At 34.3% G+C, this 19,798-nt stretch overlaps 3 protein-coding genes across 3 annotated transcripts; all 3 read right to left on the bottom strand.

Annotated features, from left to right (window-relative positions):
• Positions 1-882: 882 nt before the first annotated feature.
• Positions 883-6,488, bottom strand: LOC25496346 (uncharacterized). Its single transcript, XM_013596654.3, has 5 exons — positions 6,334-6,488; positions 5,502-5,744; positions 4,923-5,186; positions 1,472-4,156; positions 883-1,217 (listed from the first exon to the last, which is right to left on the bottom strand). Exons 1-5 carry the CDS (start codon positions 6,377-6,379, stop codon positions 1,126-1,128), a joined length of 3,330 nt encoding a protein of 1,109 aa, XP_013452108.2. The 5' UTR covers positions 6,380-6,488; the 3' UTR covers positions 883-1,125.
• Positions 6,489-13,568: 7,080 nt separating this feature from the next.
• Positions 13,569-14,506, bottom strand: LOC25496348 (adenylate isopentenyltransferase 5, chloroplastic). The gene is given in 2 exon segments (XM_013596656.2): positions 13,569-14,236; positions 14,239-14,506. Coding segments are annotated over 2 exon segments (936 nt in total).
• A 3,861-nt stretch (positions 14,507-18,367) lies between these two features.
• LOC120576038 (adenylate isopentenyltransferase 5, chloroplastic) lies at positions 18,368-19,306 on the bottom strand. The gene has a single exon (XM_039826999.1). The coding sequence runs from the start codon at positions 19,304-19,306 to the stop codon at positions 18,368-18,370; it is 939 nt and encodes a 312-aa protein (XP_039682933.1).
• Between the last annotated feature and the right edge of the window lie 492 nt (positions 19,307-19,798).

Below are 19,798 nucleotides of genomic sequence, written 5' to 3'. Positions count from 1 at the left end.
ACCACGAGCCATAAACAAAATTGACCTCATTAACTTTAAGCCACAATAACAATAAATACTTTATTTTTTCTAATAATTGTGGAATGATATTTTCTAAATTTGTAAACAATACTTTTTCTAATAACAATAAATATACCATTGTGTTAGTTCCACACAATCCAAATATTATTAGTTGAATGGTCAATAAAGAGGAAGGTTGAATAAATTTTTAGTCCGAATAAATATACCGAATATTATTTTTAGTCCTTACAAGAAAAAAAATTGACATGTTGGATCATATAATTTTTCCAATGACAAAAACACCCTTTATTAAATGTGATTCCAAAATCAATTGAATTTTTTAAATCATTCTATATGTTTAAAAAATAGAATTCTAGTGAATCACATTACCTGAAATCTCAGCCATTCAAAAGCTTCATCCTATATTCAATGATTGATATCTATTTAAAAAAAAAAATATATCATTTTATAAAAAAAATAAAATAAAAGAAACAAGTCTCCTACGGTAGGTGACCTCCTTAGAAGTAGCCTTGGCCTGAAACGAAATCCTAAATAAGCAATAGCTATCTCTTCCAATTATTTTTTAAAAAAGCTAAATATTTTAATTTCTAAAATAATAATTACATGCATTTTTAAGAATACTTACTACTTATAGGTCTTAAAAAATGTCCAGGAGCACTCGTTAATATTTCCCTTGTTTTATTTTTCGGTACACAAAAACACGTTGCTTTAATATTTAAAGGATGGTGACTGTTTGGTTTATTGGTGGCTAGCCATGTTTCATGTAGTAAGATTGAGTTAATTATCACGATCACATACTAAGTACCTATTATTTGAAACTTAACTATTATGCAATATGAATACAGATTCCAATACACAACATAGGAACATTGTAAGTCATTAGATGTAGAAATGTATCAAACCACCTCAGATATACACCCAATAGTCTTGAAATATAGCTTTGAAAGCATTCAAACATTATAATAAACTTATAGTAACACAGTTTTGTAGTCTCCACAAAACATCATAATAAACATCCAAACATTTAAACAAACACAACTTTAAAGAAAAAACAAAATACACATAAACATATAATTATGATAATTCACAGAAGAAACCAATTCTTCAATGAGCTGAATCCTGAAGTCTTCTTTCACCTGCAGTTTGATGAACCTGTCCAACCTCAGCACCAGTATTCCTAGGCATTCCTTCACTTCCTACAATAACACAAATTAAAAATCAAAGGTCACACTTTTTACATGAATGTATCAAAATTACAGCAAAACACTTGTACAAACTCTTCTTAGTCTATTAGTTTTAAAACATATTTTCTAATAGTTAGTTTCATCATCAAATGTATCTTTAATGTAAAAAGTTATATACTGACCATAACTAAAAATTATGATTTGTATGATTTTTGAGTTTGATATAATGAATCATAAATAAAGAAATGAAGTCACAAAGTACTAACCTTGAGTTGATTCATTTTCCCCTGGTTTCCCAAACCAAGATCCAACAGTTTCCTTAACCATATCAACCATACCTTTACCAAACTCCCCATCTTTAATCTCATCATCCCAACCTCCTAACCTCCTCTTCACTTCTTCACTCTCAGTCACCTTCCCTCTTGGCCTATGCACTTCCTTTCCATCATCTCCTCCTCTCTTGTGCACAGCATTGGAAACCACTTTCCTTGCATTTCGTCCTTCTCCTTCATCATAAACATCTTCCACAGCTTCATCTACATTTTTCTTGTACAGCTTCTCAGATATTACCTCAGAGAGAGCTCTATCTTCTTCACCTGGTCTTAACTTTTCGGAGAAATAGTCTTTCATTGATACTCCTTTATCTTGTTCTACACCAGCAGTTACTCTTTCAGTTCCTGTGCCGATAACTTTGCCAGTAACTGGAGATAACTTCTCTGTCAAGGAAGCTGCAATATTCTTTCCATATTCTGCAGGTGAGACTCCAGAATTGTTCTCTTCGTAGGTTGTCATTCTCTCTGTCTCAGTTGCACCCTTTTCGCCGAAGCCAAGCTTTGAGGCTACTGCGTTTTTAGCTGATGCAGCTTTATCAGCTATTGCAGATGTTGCAGATGAAATTTTCTCTGTATAGCTACTCTGATTCGACGGAGTTTCATTTGTTGTTACTCCTGTTTCGCCATATCCAAGCTTTGAAGCAACCGCATTTTTAGCTGTGGCGGCTTTGTCAGCTATTGTAGATGTGTAACTTCTTTGGTTCAATGGAGTATCGCCAGCTGTTGTTTTGCCTTCTTCACCGTACCCAAGCTTTGAAGCAACCGTATTTTTAGCTGTGGCGGCTTTGTCAGCTATTGTAGATGTGTAACTGCTTTGGTTCGATGGAGTTTCACCAGTTGTTGTTTCGCCTTCTTCACCGTATCCAAGCTTCGATGCCACAGCGTTTTTAGCCAAGGCAGCTTTGTCAATGACAGCAGCTGTCACAGAGGGGTAACTGGTCTGGTTTGATTGCCTTTCACCAGGTGTTGTTTCATTTGTTTCACCGTATCCAAGCTTTGAAGCAACGGCATTTTTAGCACCAGCAGCTTTGTCGGTGACTGCAGAAGCTGCATTATAGATTTTGTCTGTGTAGCTGCTCTGGTTAGTAGGAGTTTCACCAGTTGTTGTTTCACCTCCTTCACCGTATCCAAGCTTCGACGTGACAGCGTTTTTAGCCAAGGCGGCTTTGTCTATGACTGCAGCTGTTACAGATGGGTAACTGACCTGGCTTGTTGGCCTTTCACCAGTTGTTGTCTCGCCTGTTTCACTGCCATATCCAATCTTTGAAGCAACCGCGTTTGTAGCATCAGCGGCTTTGTTAGTGACTGCAGACGCTGCAGAGTAGATTTTGTCTGTGTAACTGCTTTGATTCAATGGCGCTTCAGCAGTAGTTGTCTCCCCTTTCTCTCCATATCCAAGCTTCGAAGCTACCGCATTTTTAGCACCGGCAGCTGTGTCGGCAATTGCAGAAGTTGCAGAGTAGATTTTGTCTGTGTAAGTGTTGTTGCCTTGGTTTGATGAGTTCTCCATTGATTCATAGTGTAGATGCGGTTGTTCTCCAAGTGTTGTGTTTTTGTTGTACTGTTCATGGCTTCCAGCTGAAGGGTTTTGAGTTTTCATTGCACTAGAGTGTTGTGGTTGCATATATTGACCATGACTTGTAGCAGAATGGTGTTCAGTTGGTAACCCTGCCCTAAACTGATCATGGCTTCCAGAAGATGGGTACGGAGTTTGCATTGCACCTGAATGATGTGGCAAGTTTGTAGCAGATTGGTGTTGAGGATTAGCCTCAGTAGCACTAGAATATGGTGACAAATATTGGTCTTCACTAGTGTTTAAAGGGTGATGAGGTCTTGCACTGGAATGTTGTGGCAAGTTTGTAGCATAATGGTGTCGAGCCTTAGGTTCAGTTGGTAGCAATTCTGATTTAAACTGATCATGGCTACCAGCAGAAGGGTATTCAAATTCCATCGCACCGGAAGAAAGTGGCAGATGTTGATCATGTCTTATGGCAGGAGTGTGTTTAAGTCCAGGTTCAGTTCTTTGTAAATGTGGTGTAAAATGATCATGGCTTGTAACAGAAGGGTATTCAGATTCCATCGCACCGGAAGAAAGTGGCAGATGTTGATCATGTCTTATGGCAGGAGAGTGTTCAAGTCCAGGTTCAGTTCGTTGTAAATGTGGTGTAGAATGATCATGTCCTGTAACAGAAGGGTATTGAGTTTTTGTCACATTGGAAAAATGTGGCAAGTTTTGGTCATGACTTGTTGCAAAATGGTGCTGATTTATGGGATCAGAAGGTAACTTTTGTGACAAGTTTTGGTGATGAGTAGGGTTTTGACTATGTGTTGAAGTGGAAAAAACTGGTGTAAATTGTTCATGGCTTTGGGGATATTGAGTTTTGATTTCACTGGATAGGTGTGGTAAATTTTGGTCATGTGTTATAGTAGATGATGGATAAGGTGTTTTGGTTGCTGTAGAGAGCTCTGGAGAAAATTGGTTATGGATTCCTAGAGAAGGGGTTTGTGTTTCAGCAATAGTTGGAAGAGTATGTGGTTGGTGGCTTGGTATTGGTTCATTGTGAACCGTCATTCTGTCGATTGATTTTGCAATTGGGGTTATGTCCATTTCTGCAGCACCTGTTAGCAATTATTAGTCAATAACAAAATATTAGGAAAATGCACGAAAATAGGATCTACTTAAAAGATAAAATTGTAAGCGTTTCCAAACTAACACATCACATTCAACCACTTTTAAATGACACGTGTCTTGACACTGAAACATAATGTCTTTTAATAATTTTCCGTGTCTGTGTCACTCATTCGTGTACATGCGATTTCGTGCTTTATTGAAAATTAGTCATGAATCATGTCAATTATTTATCCACACTATGTTGATAAAAAATCCTTCTACAATGTATTCATTTGCTATATAGACATGCTTTTGCACAACACTATGTCGTATACAGAGAGTACTTTACAGAATCAAATGCCACACTATTTTACGTAAAAAAGACGGGTTACGACACGAACAAATGTAATTACATTCAATCAATTCCATTTTTATCAATTTTTCTCAAATTATTACCGCTGGTCAAATTATTATTAGTATACAAGTATTAGTGTAGTGTCTAATATCCGTGCTTCATAGAAGATTATTCATCACCATGTCAAATATTTGTCCATACTAAGTTAATAGAACTCTTTCTACAATGCAATTAATTTGCTACTTTGAATGTGTGTGGACATCACTAATTTGAAGTTTTTTTATTGGTGGTGGTCGGGATTTGAACCCCGGACCTTGCATACATTATGCATTGTCCATATCAACCGAGCTAAACTTTATAACAAGCTATATAGCATATAAAATTGAAAATAAATGAAATAGTTCTAGTTAATTAATTACCTGCCCCAGTTGGATCAGTGACTTTGGTTTGATAATTGGCTGGAGCATGTGCATCAAATCTACTTCCTGGTGCATGAGGATCTTCCACCAAATCAACCTTAGGTTGCACAATTGTTATCTCTTCCCTAACAATTGTTGTTCTAGTTGGTTTAACAACTAATACTCTTGGCTCATGATCATGTCCTTCTCCCATGATACTTGTGCCTCCAAAATTCACTCCTTGCCCTTGTGGTGTCACATTTCTAGCTGGAGCACTGTCATATACTGCAAAATCAAAAAATAATAAAGAAAAATATTTACTAAAATATCTTATTAATTGTAGTTAGTGGAATATTTAAGTTAGATGAAACTCAATAAATAAGTGTACAACAGTGAAAAAAAAGAAGCTACATTGGCATTATTGATATTATGAAGTGTTTAAGACATGGGAAAAAAAATGTTAGAAATTAATTATTAAAAATGTTGTAATTTAATCCTAAAAGAGTCCAATCTTCAACTATTTTGCATATATAAAAATGTAGTTGATATTCTCTAGATAATTTCTTCTGTGCAAGAAGAAATGAAAGAGAAAAAAATTACTTGGTGCTCCATGGATTTCTGGGTCTTCATCCACTTCATCTTCCTCATCCAAGTCATGATCATCAGGGATATGTTGATTTTCATAGTGATATTGATCATGACCATGACCATGACCATGTTCATGATCATCATGGTGACCATGCTTTGTGATTGTGTCCTTAATTTTCTTAGCCTTTGCCTTCACTTTCTTTAGAACCGATTTTTTCTCATGTTCATCATGATGTTCCACCGTACCATGTGCCACTATATACATACATCCAAAATTTAACAAAAGATAACAAGTTAAAGATAAGAAAACAAATGCATGCCCATTTAGAAAAAAAAACATCTAGAATTATAATGTTCCTTTAAACTAACTCAAACAACATGGCATTGGATCAATGAAACAAAATCTCTATAGATATAAAAAAAAAATGGTTGGAAAGTGAAGTGGCACTAAATTTTTTTTGAAGAAGCTAAAATGATATATATTACGACAACTTTTGGCCCTCCTAGTACAAGAAATACACAGGAAGAAACACCAAAAAAACAGAGGAAATATCAAGCAAATTTACAAGGCATCACCAAATGCCAAAAAAGTAACCATAAGAACGAAACCAAAATTAGCCTATACCAAGAATGGTAAAGGGATTTAGCCTATACCAAGAAGTGGCACTAAAATTTGAAATTACAAAATCATATTTTGAACCAATATCATAATTAACAAATTAAACCAAACAATCAATTTGAACTAATATCATTATTAGCATTAACAAATTAAACCAAACAACCAATTAATAAAATTCTTGAAACAAATTAAACCAAACAACCAATTAATAAAATTTCTGAATACCTTGTTGTGAGGCAGAATTATGGGGATGACGATGTTCTTCCTGCATTGTTCTATTCTAGAGTCTATATTTTGATTCTGATGATTGAAAAAGAGAAATTGTAACTGTATTGAGTAAGCAAGCACGAGAGAATGTTAAAGACTAAGACAAGGGTTTATTTATAGAGAAAATAAGAGAAGAACATGATACTATCCTTTGCCACCTTTGCATGGTTGTGGCTTCTCAAAATAGTGACATGTGTGATGTAACCAATTATGGCTCTGTTATTTGACACGTGTCAACTAGTTTTATTTACGTGTCTTGTTCTCATACACCAAGATGTACATATTCTCAGCTTTTTGAAATTTGAACAAACTAATAATAAGCTTAAAAAAGACAATGTTATGTTACTGTACGTTTAAATTAAATAAAAGATTAATAGGTCTTTATGTCCCGTAATATAGATGATTTCCGATTTTCTTTTCTATAAAATATTTTTTTTGATTTATTCTGTAATTTTTTTTTTTGATTTACTTCTTAATAGACCAAACAAAAACGAATTATATTTTTTTTTTAAGAAATTTTCGTTTTTGTTTAGCCTATTAGGGGGTAAATCAAAACAATTTTTTTTTTTTACAGGGGATAAATAAAAAAAAACTATATTTCACGAAGGAAAATCGGAAATAACTTATATTATAAGGGTAAAGACCTGTTAACCTTTCTATTTTTAGATGATGCAAGTAAACCGACATGTGAAATTCTTGTTTTTTCGTTTTGAATCTGAAACCTAAGTTTTCAATGTTGTATAATTTATTTTCAATGTAGTTTATTTATTTATATTGAACCAAGAATATTTTGCAAGTGGATATGGTCACTCATTGTTGTTTCCATAGCCTCCAACTCCACAACTTCGATAACGAGAGTTTGGCCCTTTTGTGTGTATTTTTATTTTTCGACCCTTAATTAGCTCTGCTTGCTCCTCCTTTCTGTCTTAGTAATTGTGTTTCTCTAGCTAGCAACCACGCCTATTTTTATAATTGATTGTTATTGAAATCTTTAAAGTTTGAAATTTTATTATCTCAATGTTTGTCAGACTATTTTCATGTTTTGCAATTCTTATCTAATTTCATTTATTCCAATATAAAAAATTAATCTTTCGATGCTTCGCTTGATATTTGTTATTAATCAATAACAACTATTAAACTTCATCTTTCAATCCTTCGATTAAAACTTGTTATTGATTTTAAAAACGGTGAATTAGATTAGAAAATAGATTTAGATAAAATTAGGGTCCGAGACTTGGTTTGATAGGGATTAGGTCATTAGACTCAACCAACAATCTCAAGACAAATAAGTCTACTCGCTCATGTTCATTATAAACATAGAAGAGAAGAAGAAGAATAACATAAAATAAAATAATAAAAAGAAGAACTAAAATAAAATAATAAAAAGGAGAAATTTTATTCAAAGAAACAATTGTCACTTATAATTTCTGAAAACAAAAGATGACTCAATATGTTTGCTAGCTGCTCTATTTGTAGTCTACAACTACTTAATCTCTAAGAAATACATCAATAGAATGTCTATTATATATACGAGAAAACAAATGCCTACCAAAATTTCACAACTGTCCATGCCACTAAATTTTTAACTGCACTCTATTTTCACTTTATTGAAGGGTAAGATGGTAACAAATTTTCAAATGGGAGACTCCTGAGTTTTTTACCACACTCTGACTTTTCTACCCTCTTTATTACATTGTTGATTCAATTTAATAAAGGGTACATATGTAACAAGTAGTTGTATCACTCATTGATTCCTTCTATTTTTCTTACTATGACATTTCTACCCCTTTCTAAATTTGCAAGTACATAGGGAGAATAAGGTTAAATTTGTCACATGACCACTTTAATTCAAAAAAATTGTCATCACTTTAATTCAAAAACAGATTCCTTTTTTCTCTCTCCTTCTACAACCAAAACAAAGCTATTATCTCTCCTCTTCTCTCTCTCCCTCCTACGCGCTTCTTTCATACTCAACACCTCAACCAAAAATTTCTTTCTTTTCTCCCATTAAATTTCTGGTCTTCGATTTGTTTCGATTTTACATTGAGATATGAAGGAAAACGGGTTAGTATGTGTTTCAATTTGTTTTGGTTTGCATGTATTCCGATTTTTTGTTTTGTTTTTCGATTAGAATATGATTGATTTCTCATGCATAATATGTTGTTTCTCATTTGGTCCCTTAAATAATTTTCAATTTTTATTTTGGTCCCATATCTAATAAAAGTCATGTTTTGGTCCTTTAACTGTGTCTTAGTCTGTCAAAAAAATTCCGTCTGTCAAGTAAATTTAAAGTATGAAGGAACATTTAGATTATTGCATCAACTTGTGAATAAATTGATGGTTAATTTTTTTTTTTACAAATATTAAATAGTATGTTAATTGATGGTTTAAATTATTGTCTCACAATCAGAGACGGACACACTGTAAGGCCGAGTGTGGCTATATCCATGAGAACTCATAGACATGAGAATTAAGTTACAACTTTACAACTTCATGGAGAAGTATGTGGAGGAAGAACGAGCGATTGCCCCCACAGTGCAACTAGTGGCAGAAAATTTACAAGAAACACTGAAGACCATTGTTGTCCACGTCTTTGGAAATGCATTCTACTGATCCAGCAACACCATTGAATACCAGCAGTTCCTCCACTTATCCTAAGGTAGGGTCGGTTCCTGAAGCAACTTAGCAGGTCATACCATATTTAACGAGCCTTTCATACCATATTTAACAAACAAGCAAAAGAAGCAACTTAGTAGGTCAGCCTATAATACCTGCTCCAAGGGTGAACCAACTACTTTTCTATGACGAACATACTCCATTGGAATCATGGTCGCATTTCTGTTTGTGAATGTTGTGTAGACAAGCTAGCTACCCACAAACATGGAATCAGGAAAGTTGTTTAGTGGGATTCTTTGCCCTTGTTTATTAGGGATGACTTTTGTTGAGATAAATTCCAAAAATCCCTTTCTTAATTGTTTTAATGATAACAAAACATTTAAATTATATTAAATAAATTCTGAGATTATTTGTTATTTAACATGTGTTCTTGAGTGATGTTAAAGATATGTTGCAAAGCAAGCAAATATTTTCAAGAACATTCTCAGAACAAAGCTCATCACCATGTGCCACGCCAAAGTCAACTCAAGCAAAACAAAATAGAAGATCTTGGTGTTTTGTTAGCCAATATTTGTGAAAAGGGTATCATTTAATGCAGTCAAAAGTTTGACCTAGGAAGATGGACTTAGCTTTATAAAAATCTATCGGAGATGTGTCCTCAGCAGGAATCGAAGACGCTAATTTCAGTTCGATGGATAAGGGAAGTTATCGAAGCGCCATCAACTTTGTGGATAAGGTCAAGAAGATAGCAACAACTATATTCGATATTCAAATCGAATGGCTATGATTAGGTAGTTATAGGTCTATTTGTATAAATAGTAGTTTTTCTTAGGAAAAACGGGTCACAGTTCAATCATACTAAAAACTTACACTCAATACTGTCCATATGGAAGCGACAAACGAGTCACAAGTTGCAAAGTATGAATATGTGCACCAATTTTCATTAAGTCTTTACAAATTCAATACATTTCTTTAAACATCTTTGCAATTTACTTAACCATTTCGAAGTATTTCCCTTTACTGTTATTCTTACTGAATTTCGATTGGATTCAATTGTGTTAGATTCAGTCATTTGCATTTTGTTCTATTTCTTTTCTTTTATCGAAATACTTTACGAACAAGTATTGCGTTTAAATCATACAATAAAAAGCACAATATGCTCTTAAGATTTACTGGTTGATCTTGCAAGTAAACATCTTTGAAACCAGCGATTTTTTACGAAATTTCAATGTAAACAAATTGGCACGCCCAGTGGGACCTTTTGTGCTTTTTACTTTGAATTTTTCGATTCTAAAAATTTTTGGTCTGCGTTGTGTATGCGTTCAAGGAACAACAAATTACTTCCTGAAATGACGCGTCCTCCTCCCGTTCTTGGCACAGCGGCATCGAACGCCGCTTCCGCTTCAGGAACAACGACCAATCAAACAATACCGACGGAGTCTACGCAACCTAGCCAGACTAGTAGCATGGCTCAAGTAATAGAGCCCGTATACACCCTAGCGGATGAAAATGTGACTTCACAAACGTCACAGGCCAGTACGTCGAATACCATGGCCAGTACTACTTCACGAGGCAGCCCGGCGGTTACAGCGGCTGCTCAAACTACACAGGCTGCGGGAACTATGTTTTCTCAAAGGTTTCTCAATCTAGGAAACGGTGGAAGAGGATCCTATGGGATACCAACCTCTTCGACTCAAAATTCACACACAAGTACTTTGGTATTTCCTGAGAATTCAAATATGGCCATACCACCATTGTCTAACCAAGGGGAAAATATCTCTTTTGGGAGATCCCAGCAAGTGTTTATTCCATTTGGTTCGCCTCAACAATCGTTGACCAACGCTTTGATAAATGCGTTAAGGCAAACTATGGCAGATACTAACCACGACATGGTTAATATGGTTACTCAACAAGTCATGACAGTTATCAATCATTTGATTCAAGAAACCAATAGTAGTTATCAGACCCTATCACAACAAATGGGGCGAATAGCAGATTTTCTGGGCGCACCCCAAGTGCGCGTCACGCAGGCAGTACGAAATACGAATGCTAGGCAAAGAGAGGCACCTGTTGAAGGACAGATAAACCAAGTGCCTGAAAACCAAGCGCAAGAAGTGCAACCTGAAATACCAGAAGAGCCTGTCAGGATTCCTATAATGGTAAATAGAAACCAGAATGCGGACCAAGTGGTCATGCAGGCCCGTCGGAACAATTATGAGGGCCAGAATAATGTAGCCAACATAGTCGAAGCATTGTTGGCCCATAATGGTTTCAATACTGGATTACACCGTCCAAATTTTGTTTTGGCTTTGTCCGAATTCGTATTAGAAACGGAAATGCCTAGAAACCACAAAGTCCCCAAATTCACCAAATTCGCTGGGGAAACGAATGAGTCCACTGTCTAGCATATTGCTCGATACATTACTGAGGCTGGAGATTTGGCAAATAATGAGAATTTAAAATTGAAATATTTTCCAAGTTCTCTAACAAAGAACGCATTCACATGGTTCACAACTTTGCCTCCACACTCGATAGTTAGTTGGAATCAATTAGAAAAGGCATTCCATGAACAGTTTTACATGGGTTAATCTAAGATTAGTCTGAAAGAATTGGCCAGTGTTAGACGAAAAACCCATGAATCAATAGATGACTATTTGAACAGATTTCGACTCCTTAAAGCCAGATGTTTCACCGCCGTGCCAGAACACGAGTTGGTCGAAATGGCCGCGGGTGGCTTAGATTATTCTGTTCGAAAGAAATTAGATACACAGTATCTTAGGGATATGGCGCAATTAGCAGATAGGGTTCGCCAAGTCGAGAGACATAAAGCTGAAAAGGCCAGAACAAATAGGTTCCCTAAGAAAGAAAAAGTTGCTTATATCGATACTGGAGATAGTGAGCCAGAATTCGATTGGGGATCAGATTCTGTTGAAGAAAACGAAATAAATCTCGCAGAATTAAAGGATGGGCCACCTTATACTAGTAGATTCAGCGGCGGGTTTCGATTACTTGAGTATGCTAGACGGATATTCTGGTTATAATCAAATCTTTATTGATGAAGAAGATATCGCTAAGACCGCATTTCGATGCCCAGGGGCATTAGGATGTTATGAATGGCTAGTGATGCCATTTGGTCTAAAAAATGCTGGTGCTACATACCAGAGAGCAATGAATTTAATGTTCCATGATTTCATAGAGGATTTTATGCAAATTTACATTGATGACATTGTGGTAAAATCTTCTTTGGAGGAAAGACATTTGGAACATTTACGCCGATCATTTGAAAGGATGAGGCGATATGGATTGAAAATGAATCCATTAAAATGTGCATTTGGGGTTTGTGCAGGTGATTTTCTAGGTTTCGTGGTGCATAAAAAGGGAATCGAAATCAACCAGAACAAAACCAAAGCAATAATTGAGACCAAAGCTCCTTCTACGAAGAAAGAATTGCAGTCATTATTGGGAAAAATCAACTTTCTCCGGAGATTTATATCAAACCTAAGTGGTAAGACACAAGCTTTCTCGCCATTACTCCGACTAAAGAAAGATGATGTTTTCAAGTGGGAACCAGAGCACCAAAAAGCTCTCGATGAAATCAAGTCATATTTGGTAAATCCTCCGGTCCTTTCTCCTTTATTGAAAGATAGGAGAATGAAATTGTATATAGCAGCGTCAGATGGCACTATAGGCAGTATGTTAGCACAAGAGGATGAATATGGCACAGAAAGGGCCATTTATTATCTAAGCAGGGTACTCAATGATGTTGAAACAAGATATCATCCTAGTGAAAAACTATGTCTTTGCTTATTCTTCTCATGTACAAAATTTAAGCATTATATAAAGCCTTTTGACGTTTATGTTTATTCCCATTTTGATATTATTAAACATATGTTATCAAAACCAATTCTACACAGCAGAGTCGAAAAATGGGCCTTAGCATTGACAAAATACTCACTGGCTTATCAGTCGTTAAAGGCTGTCAAAGGCCAAATTGTAGCCGATTTTATTGTAGATCATTCAGTAGAAGAAGTTTTGACAACAGAAATAGCAAACCGTCCCTAGAAATTATATTTCGATGGTTCTAGTCATTAAAATGGTACCGGAGTTGGAATAATGATATTTTCACCCAAACACCATGTATTTAAATATAGGTTTCGAATCAATCAATTTTGCTCTAATAATGAGGCTGAGTATGAAGCCTTGATTACGGGTCTAGAGATAGCACTCGAATTGGGGGCAAGATCTATTGAAATTAGAGGAGATTCTGAACTGGTCCTTAGACAGATGACTAAAGAGTACAAAAATACAACAAAATCCTTAAAACCCAACCCACGTAAAATCTTTTTTAAAGCTAAGAAAAATATATTAAAAAAAGAATAATTATAAAAATCTGAGGGGGCATCAACTTGACCCAGCAACCATATAATATACCCTAAAAGTGGTATTACCCACCTAAAACTTATTCCCACGGGAAAATAAGACAACAAATTTTAATTATTATTTTGAGGGAAAGACAACCAAGTTCCTCTTAGTGTGAAAACTAATTCTTATACTCCAATGAAAAAAACAAAAAAGATTTATATAATTTTTGCCCGGATGTTTGAAACACCATTGAGTGCATGTTTCCCATTTTCATTTGAATATTTTTCATATTCAAATCCAACAGGTGTCTCCTCAAGGAATCTTTTCACTATCTCTATGCTTGGCTTAATTACATTCTCTTGATGCAAATGTTTATAATCTTCTCCCTTCAGAAGGGCCTCAAAGACTTCCGTAGAATCAATCTTGTATACCATCGACCCAAGGATTTGAGCCATATTCTTGATCTTCAAGAGTTGATTTTGAACCAATATGCAAGTGTTCTGTTTGGTTTTTCTGATAGCTTCGGCCAATATCTTTTCCTTTTGAGCATCATCAATGTCATTTTTCTTTTCTATTTGAAAAAAAGAATCAAGCTCAGGAACCCCAATAGCCCTTCTAATTCCCTTTGAGTTGTCTGCCCCAGGTGCATAATATTCTCGAATCTCATCAACCATCCCTGACTCAACCATTTCATCAACTCTTTTCCCTACATATTGAAATAGAGTAGGCAAAGACACATCTACCCAAATGAAAAAACAGTCATATTTTGAAAGAAAAGCAATGGTTGGCTCTTCAACCAATTTTTTTATATAAGAATTGGACCCTCCTACAATAATAGGTAGGCGTCCATTGCCAATTATGAGATCTATGGATTCAGAACGTTCTTGCAAAAATCGTTCATAGTAAAATCATATTCAGGATCATCGATGATGCCTAATAAGTGATGCGGAATCGAACAACGTTCAGATTGCGGCACCTTATTTGTGACAATATCAAGACCCTTATAGACTTGAATTTTGTCCGAGTTGATGATTTCAGCGGGGTAACGAGTACCCAAGTTGATGGAAAGTTTAGTTTTCCCAGTTCCTGTTGCACCCAATATAAACAAAATCTTGTTCTTTTTTTCAGCTAGGATTGAGGTAGTGAAAGCCATGAGTTTATTTGGATTTGAAATCTGAAGAAAAACAACACATAAAAAAATAATAAAATCTAGTAAAACATAAATTTAAACTAAAATCAAATGCATTATTTCTAGCTATCTTCACAGTAAGTGAGTATGTTATACCTTGAAGATGCTTGATTGAAACTCTGGTATTAGAGTTAGAGCTTGTTTGTGAATAATGTGTGAATAAACTTACAATTTTTTTTTTTTGTGTGATGAGAGAAGTGAACTCAACAATGCTATTTATATTGCTCTCAAGGAAACCATACAATATATTACAATATAGTGTTGGTAGGAAATGTTATTAATTAAAATAATATTTAGTCTTTCTCAAGCGATAAGATAGGAAAAACAATAAAAAAAAAAGTATTCCTTTTATTTTTGGTCAAATTGAAAAATAATTTCTATTTGGAAACTATTAAATATTAACTAATATTGCAGTCAAATTTTTTTAAATAACAATATTATTTCCCTACTATAAATGTAAATATAACCTTATACATAATATTTAATAAAAATAGTAAAAAAACAATCTTACAGTAAGAATTATATAATTGTCTTTAATTTAGTCAATGGTCATACAAACTTTTTTTAATTTAGTTTTTTCTAGCTATCTTTTTTTTTTTAAGAAATGTTTTCTAGATATGTAACCAAAACATAATAATGTTATCTAGCTATCTTATTAGTATGGGTGTGAATTATTTCACGAAGAGAGTTGATCGAAATCATAAACTTTCTCAAAATCTACCTTAAGAATAAGACACTTCCGGTTTCTTATTCTAGCTAAATCCACCACCTCATTCACAGTCATCACGCCATCAACCAAGTGCCTACCTTTAAGAAATATTCATTGAGACTTTGAAATAACCGATTTCGTCACCTTAGACAACCTCTCGGTCAACACCTTAGCAAGGAGTTTGTACAAACTACCCCACAAGGAAATCGGCCTAAACTCCTTAAGTGACAAAGGAACCTTCACCTTAGGAATTAAAGTAACTAAATATGATAAACAATGAAATCATGTGTTTTATTATGAAATGATATTTTTTGAAGTAAAAAAATAGAAAAATAACTTTTTATTTCATGAAAACTGTCGTTAATTTATTAATTTAAAACACAAGAATACTGATACATTTTAATTTGTGAGTGTACCATTTATTGAAGCTCCCTTTACTCTTTTAAGTCTTGTTGTTTAATTTAATTAACGAAAAATTTAAGGTTATTCACTACAAGATGAAAATTTACAAATCCATTATATATTATACATAATTCTTTTAAATGATATAAGTATCTCTTCTTATCAATATATACTGAATTCTCTCTTTATTAACATTTATTAATTATGGTTCATAAAAAATGCATCTCTTAGTTTTGTTTAAAAATTCAAGTAATTTTACATTTTATTGTATATTTTGTATTATCGATTACAAAAATACAACAAAATCCTTAACACCCAACCCACGGAAAATCTTTTTTAAAGCTAAGAAAAATATATTAAAAAAAGAATAATTATAAAAAGCTGAGGGGGCATCTGTAACGCCCACTTTTGTTATTTGTTTATTTAATCGAGTTTAGGTGATTATATTATATTTATATAATATATGCATGATTTTGGTATGATTTGAATGATTTACGACTATATTGATGGTTTGGTTGATATCGTGATAAGTTATGAGTTTTGGAAGATTTGATAAGGATATGAGAATTATTTTATTGTTAAATAAAATAAAGATTTGAAAATAATATAAAATATTTAGTTAAGGGTTGTTTTGATATTTTAGATAGTTTTGGGGGAGAAAGTGAGAAAAGATAAGTAATTAGGAAGAGTTATAAATAGGAGAAGACCTAATATTTTAGAAACTCATTGTACGTGAAAACTTTTGGAAAAGGGAGAAAAAGCTTAGAAGGGAGAAGAGCATAGAGAGGGCTGCGATTTCTTCATAACCAGGTAAGGGTGAGACTAATAACTCAGTATTGTTAATTGAATGTGATTCTGATGATTAGTTAACAAGAATTAGGAGTGAATTGGAGAAAACGAAAACTAGGTCAAAACCTTAGAATTGATGATCAAACGGTGATAATTGGTTTAATTGATGCAGAAAGTGTTCCTAGACCTTAGATAATGTTTAGGACGAACTTTGGAATCAAAAACAAGCTTAGAACCATGTGAAACGTCGAGTTTTTGTGAATTTAGGAAGTCTGGCCATAGCGACATTCATCGCTCGCCACGACGAGCTATGAATCTCGCCTCGCGAGTGATGAACATTCATCGCTCGCCTCGCGAACCCTGTTTCCTCGCCTCGCGAGTTGTGCAATGCAGCTCGCCATAGCGAGCGACCTTACTCGCCATAGCGAGCTTAGGCAGAGTGCATGTTAGATTTTGTGTTTCGACCTTTTTAGTTGGACCTTGAATGCCTTAGAGTGCCTGAACATACCTAGTAATGATTAGGAATGAATGTAGGGCAAGATTAGACCCAGAACAACTTTAGTTTGGGAATTGTTTGGTACTCGCCATGGCGAGCAAGGACTCTCGCCTCGCGAGCACCTCCAGCCTTGAGTGTTATGAGTGTTTGTGCGATCTGTGTCGCACGTTTTGATCAAGAGCGAACCCCCTTATGATAATAAGACCTAATGATGACGTTAAATGCAGTCTGTAAAGCTGTTTAAGATATGTTGATATTGATTGAGTATGATTAATGTAATGTACATTTATGTAAGATATGGAAGTTTAATTATGATATAATTGATGTGCTATTGATATAATGATATCATCCTGTTATGTGACTTGATTATGCTGCTGCTGTTATTTAACTAAGTGCATTGTATATATTTATATATGATGAAATGATGACGTTTAGCTCCAAATTGTTGGATGCATGTTGATATGTTGATTACGATGTTTTGTTCATAAGAGTCCATGCATAACATCTCATTGAGCTTAGTCCTCACCACGTTTATTAGGAGCTTTGTCCTCCGCACGATTATTAGGAGCTTTGTCCTCCGCACAATTAAAGTATATTAATACTTATGATGACGATTGGTACCACATGCATATAAGGAATCTAAGAGCATTGTCACATTGTCATGTCCATAATGCTATGTTGTTGTTGACGATTGAATAAGTGAATACGTGATATTAGTTTATTGAATATGTGAATACGTGATGCTTGTTATTTGAATATGCAAAGTTATCCAAGAATGATTATGATGTTAATGTTAATTATGATTCGAATTACTTTGATTAGCATTATTTTGTTATGAAATCTCACCCCTTCTGCTTGAAAATGTTGCCCTTCGTATGGGTAACTTGCAGGTGATCGTGCTTAGTGTGCAGTTGCTTTCGTGAGTTGGCCTTGCCTTCACTGTGTCGTCTAGGTCGCTCTGATACGTAATGGGATGGGGTCATATGCTATAACATGCTTCATTCTTTTACGTGAACTGCTATGACAATTTCTGTTTTGATTAACTCTTTTGAGATACTTATTTGAGGCCTGCGTGCCAAACTGACTTATGGTTTATGAACTAATATTCCGCTGCTATGTTAAGATATTATGTGGAAGTTAAATTATTATTTAACTGTTTTTGGATTACGTATTTATGTGATATCCCGTTTATGGTTTTTACTCTGATAAATGTTTAAGAAATTTGTATATTGGGAAAACGGGGTGTTACAGCATCAACCTGACCCAGCAACCATATAATATACCCTAAAAGTGGTATTACCCACCTAAAACTTATTCCCACGGGAAAATAAGACAACAAATTTTAATTATTATTTTGAGGGAAAGACAACCAAGTTCCTCTTAGTGTGAAAAATAATTCTTATACTCCAATGAACAAAACAAAAAAGATTTATATAATTTTTGCCCGAATGTTTGAAACACCATTGAGTGCATGTTTCCCATTTTCATTTGAATATTTTTCATATTCAAATCCAACAGGTGTCTCCTCTAGGAATCTTTTCACTATCTCTATGCTTGGCTTAACTACATTCTCTTGATGCAAATGTTTATAATCTTCTCCCTTCAGAAGGGCCTCAAAGACTTCCGTAGAATCAATCTTGTATACCATCAACCCAAGGATTTGAGCCATATTCTTGATCTTCAAGAGTTGATTTTGAACCAATATGCAAGTGTTCTGTTTGGTTTTTCTGATAGCTTCGGCCAATATCTTTTCCTTTTGAGCATCATCAATGTCATTTTTCTTTTCTATTTGAAAAAAAGAATCAAGCTCAGGAACCCCAATAGCCCTTCTAATTCCCTTTGAGTTGTCTGCCCCAGGTGCATAATATTCTCGAATCTCATCAACCATCCCTGACTCAACCATTTCATCAACTCTTTTCCCTACATATTGAAATAGAGTAGGCAAAGACACATCTACCCAAATGAAAAAACAGTCATATTTTGAAAGAAAAGCAATGGTTGGCTCTTCAACCAATTTTTTTATATAAGAATTGGACCCTCCTACAATAATAGGTAGGCGTCCATTGCCAATTATGAGATCTATGGATTCAAGCACGTTCTTGCAAAAATCGTTCATAGTAAAATCATATTCAGGATCATTGATGATGCCTAATAAGTGATGCGGAATCGAACAACGTTCAGATTCCGGCACCTTATTTGTGACAATATCAAGACCCTTATAGACTTGAATTTTGTCCGAGTTGATGATTTCAGCGGGGTAACGAGTACCCAAGTTGATGGAAAGTTTAGTTTTCCCAGTTCCTATTGCACCCAATATAAACAAAATCTTGTTCTTCTTTTCAGCTACGATTGAGGTAGTGAAAGCCATGAGTTTTTTTGGATTTGAAATCTGAAGAAAAAAACAACACATAAAAAAATAATAAAAATTAGTAAAACGTAAATTTAAACTAAAATCAAATGCATTATTTCTAGCTATCTTCACAGTAAGTGAGTATGTTATACCTTGAAGATGCTTGATTGAAACTCTGGTATTAGAGTTAGAGCTTGTTTGTGAATAATGTGTGAATAATCTTGCAATTTTATTTTTTGTGTGATCAGAGAAGTGAACTCAACAATGCTATTTATATTGCTCTCAAGGAAACCATACAATATATTACAATATAGTGTTGGTAGTAAATGTTATTAATTAAAATAATATTCAGTCTTTCTCAAGCGATAAGATAGGAAAAACAATAAAAAAAAAAGTATTCCTTTTATTTTTGGTCAAATTGAAAAATAATTTCTATTTGGTAACTATTAAATATTAACTAATATTGCAGTCAAATTTTTTTAAATAACAATATTATTTCCCTACTATAAA

The sequence above is a fragment of the Medicago truncatula genome, chromosome 6 (assembly GCF_003473485.1).
Source record: "Medicago truncatula cultivar Jemalong A17 chromosome 6, MtrunA17r5.0-ANR, whole genome shotgun sequence".
NCBI lineage: Eukaryota > Viridiplantae > Streptophyta > Magnoliopsida > Fabales > Fabaceae > Medicago > Medicago truncatula.
The sequence above is the reverse complement of the archived record's forward strand: the minus strand, read 5'-3'. Positions and strand labels throughout refer to the sequence as shown.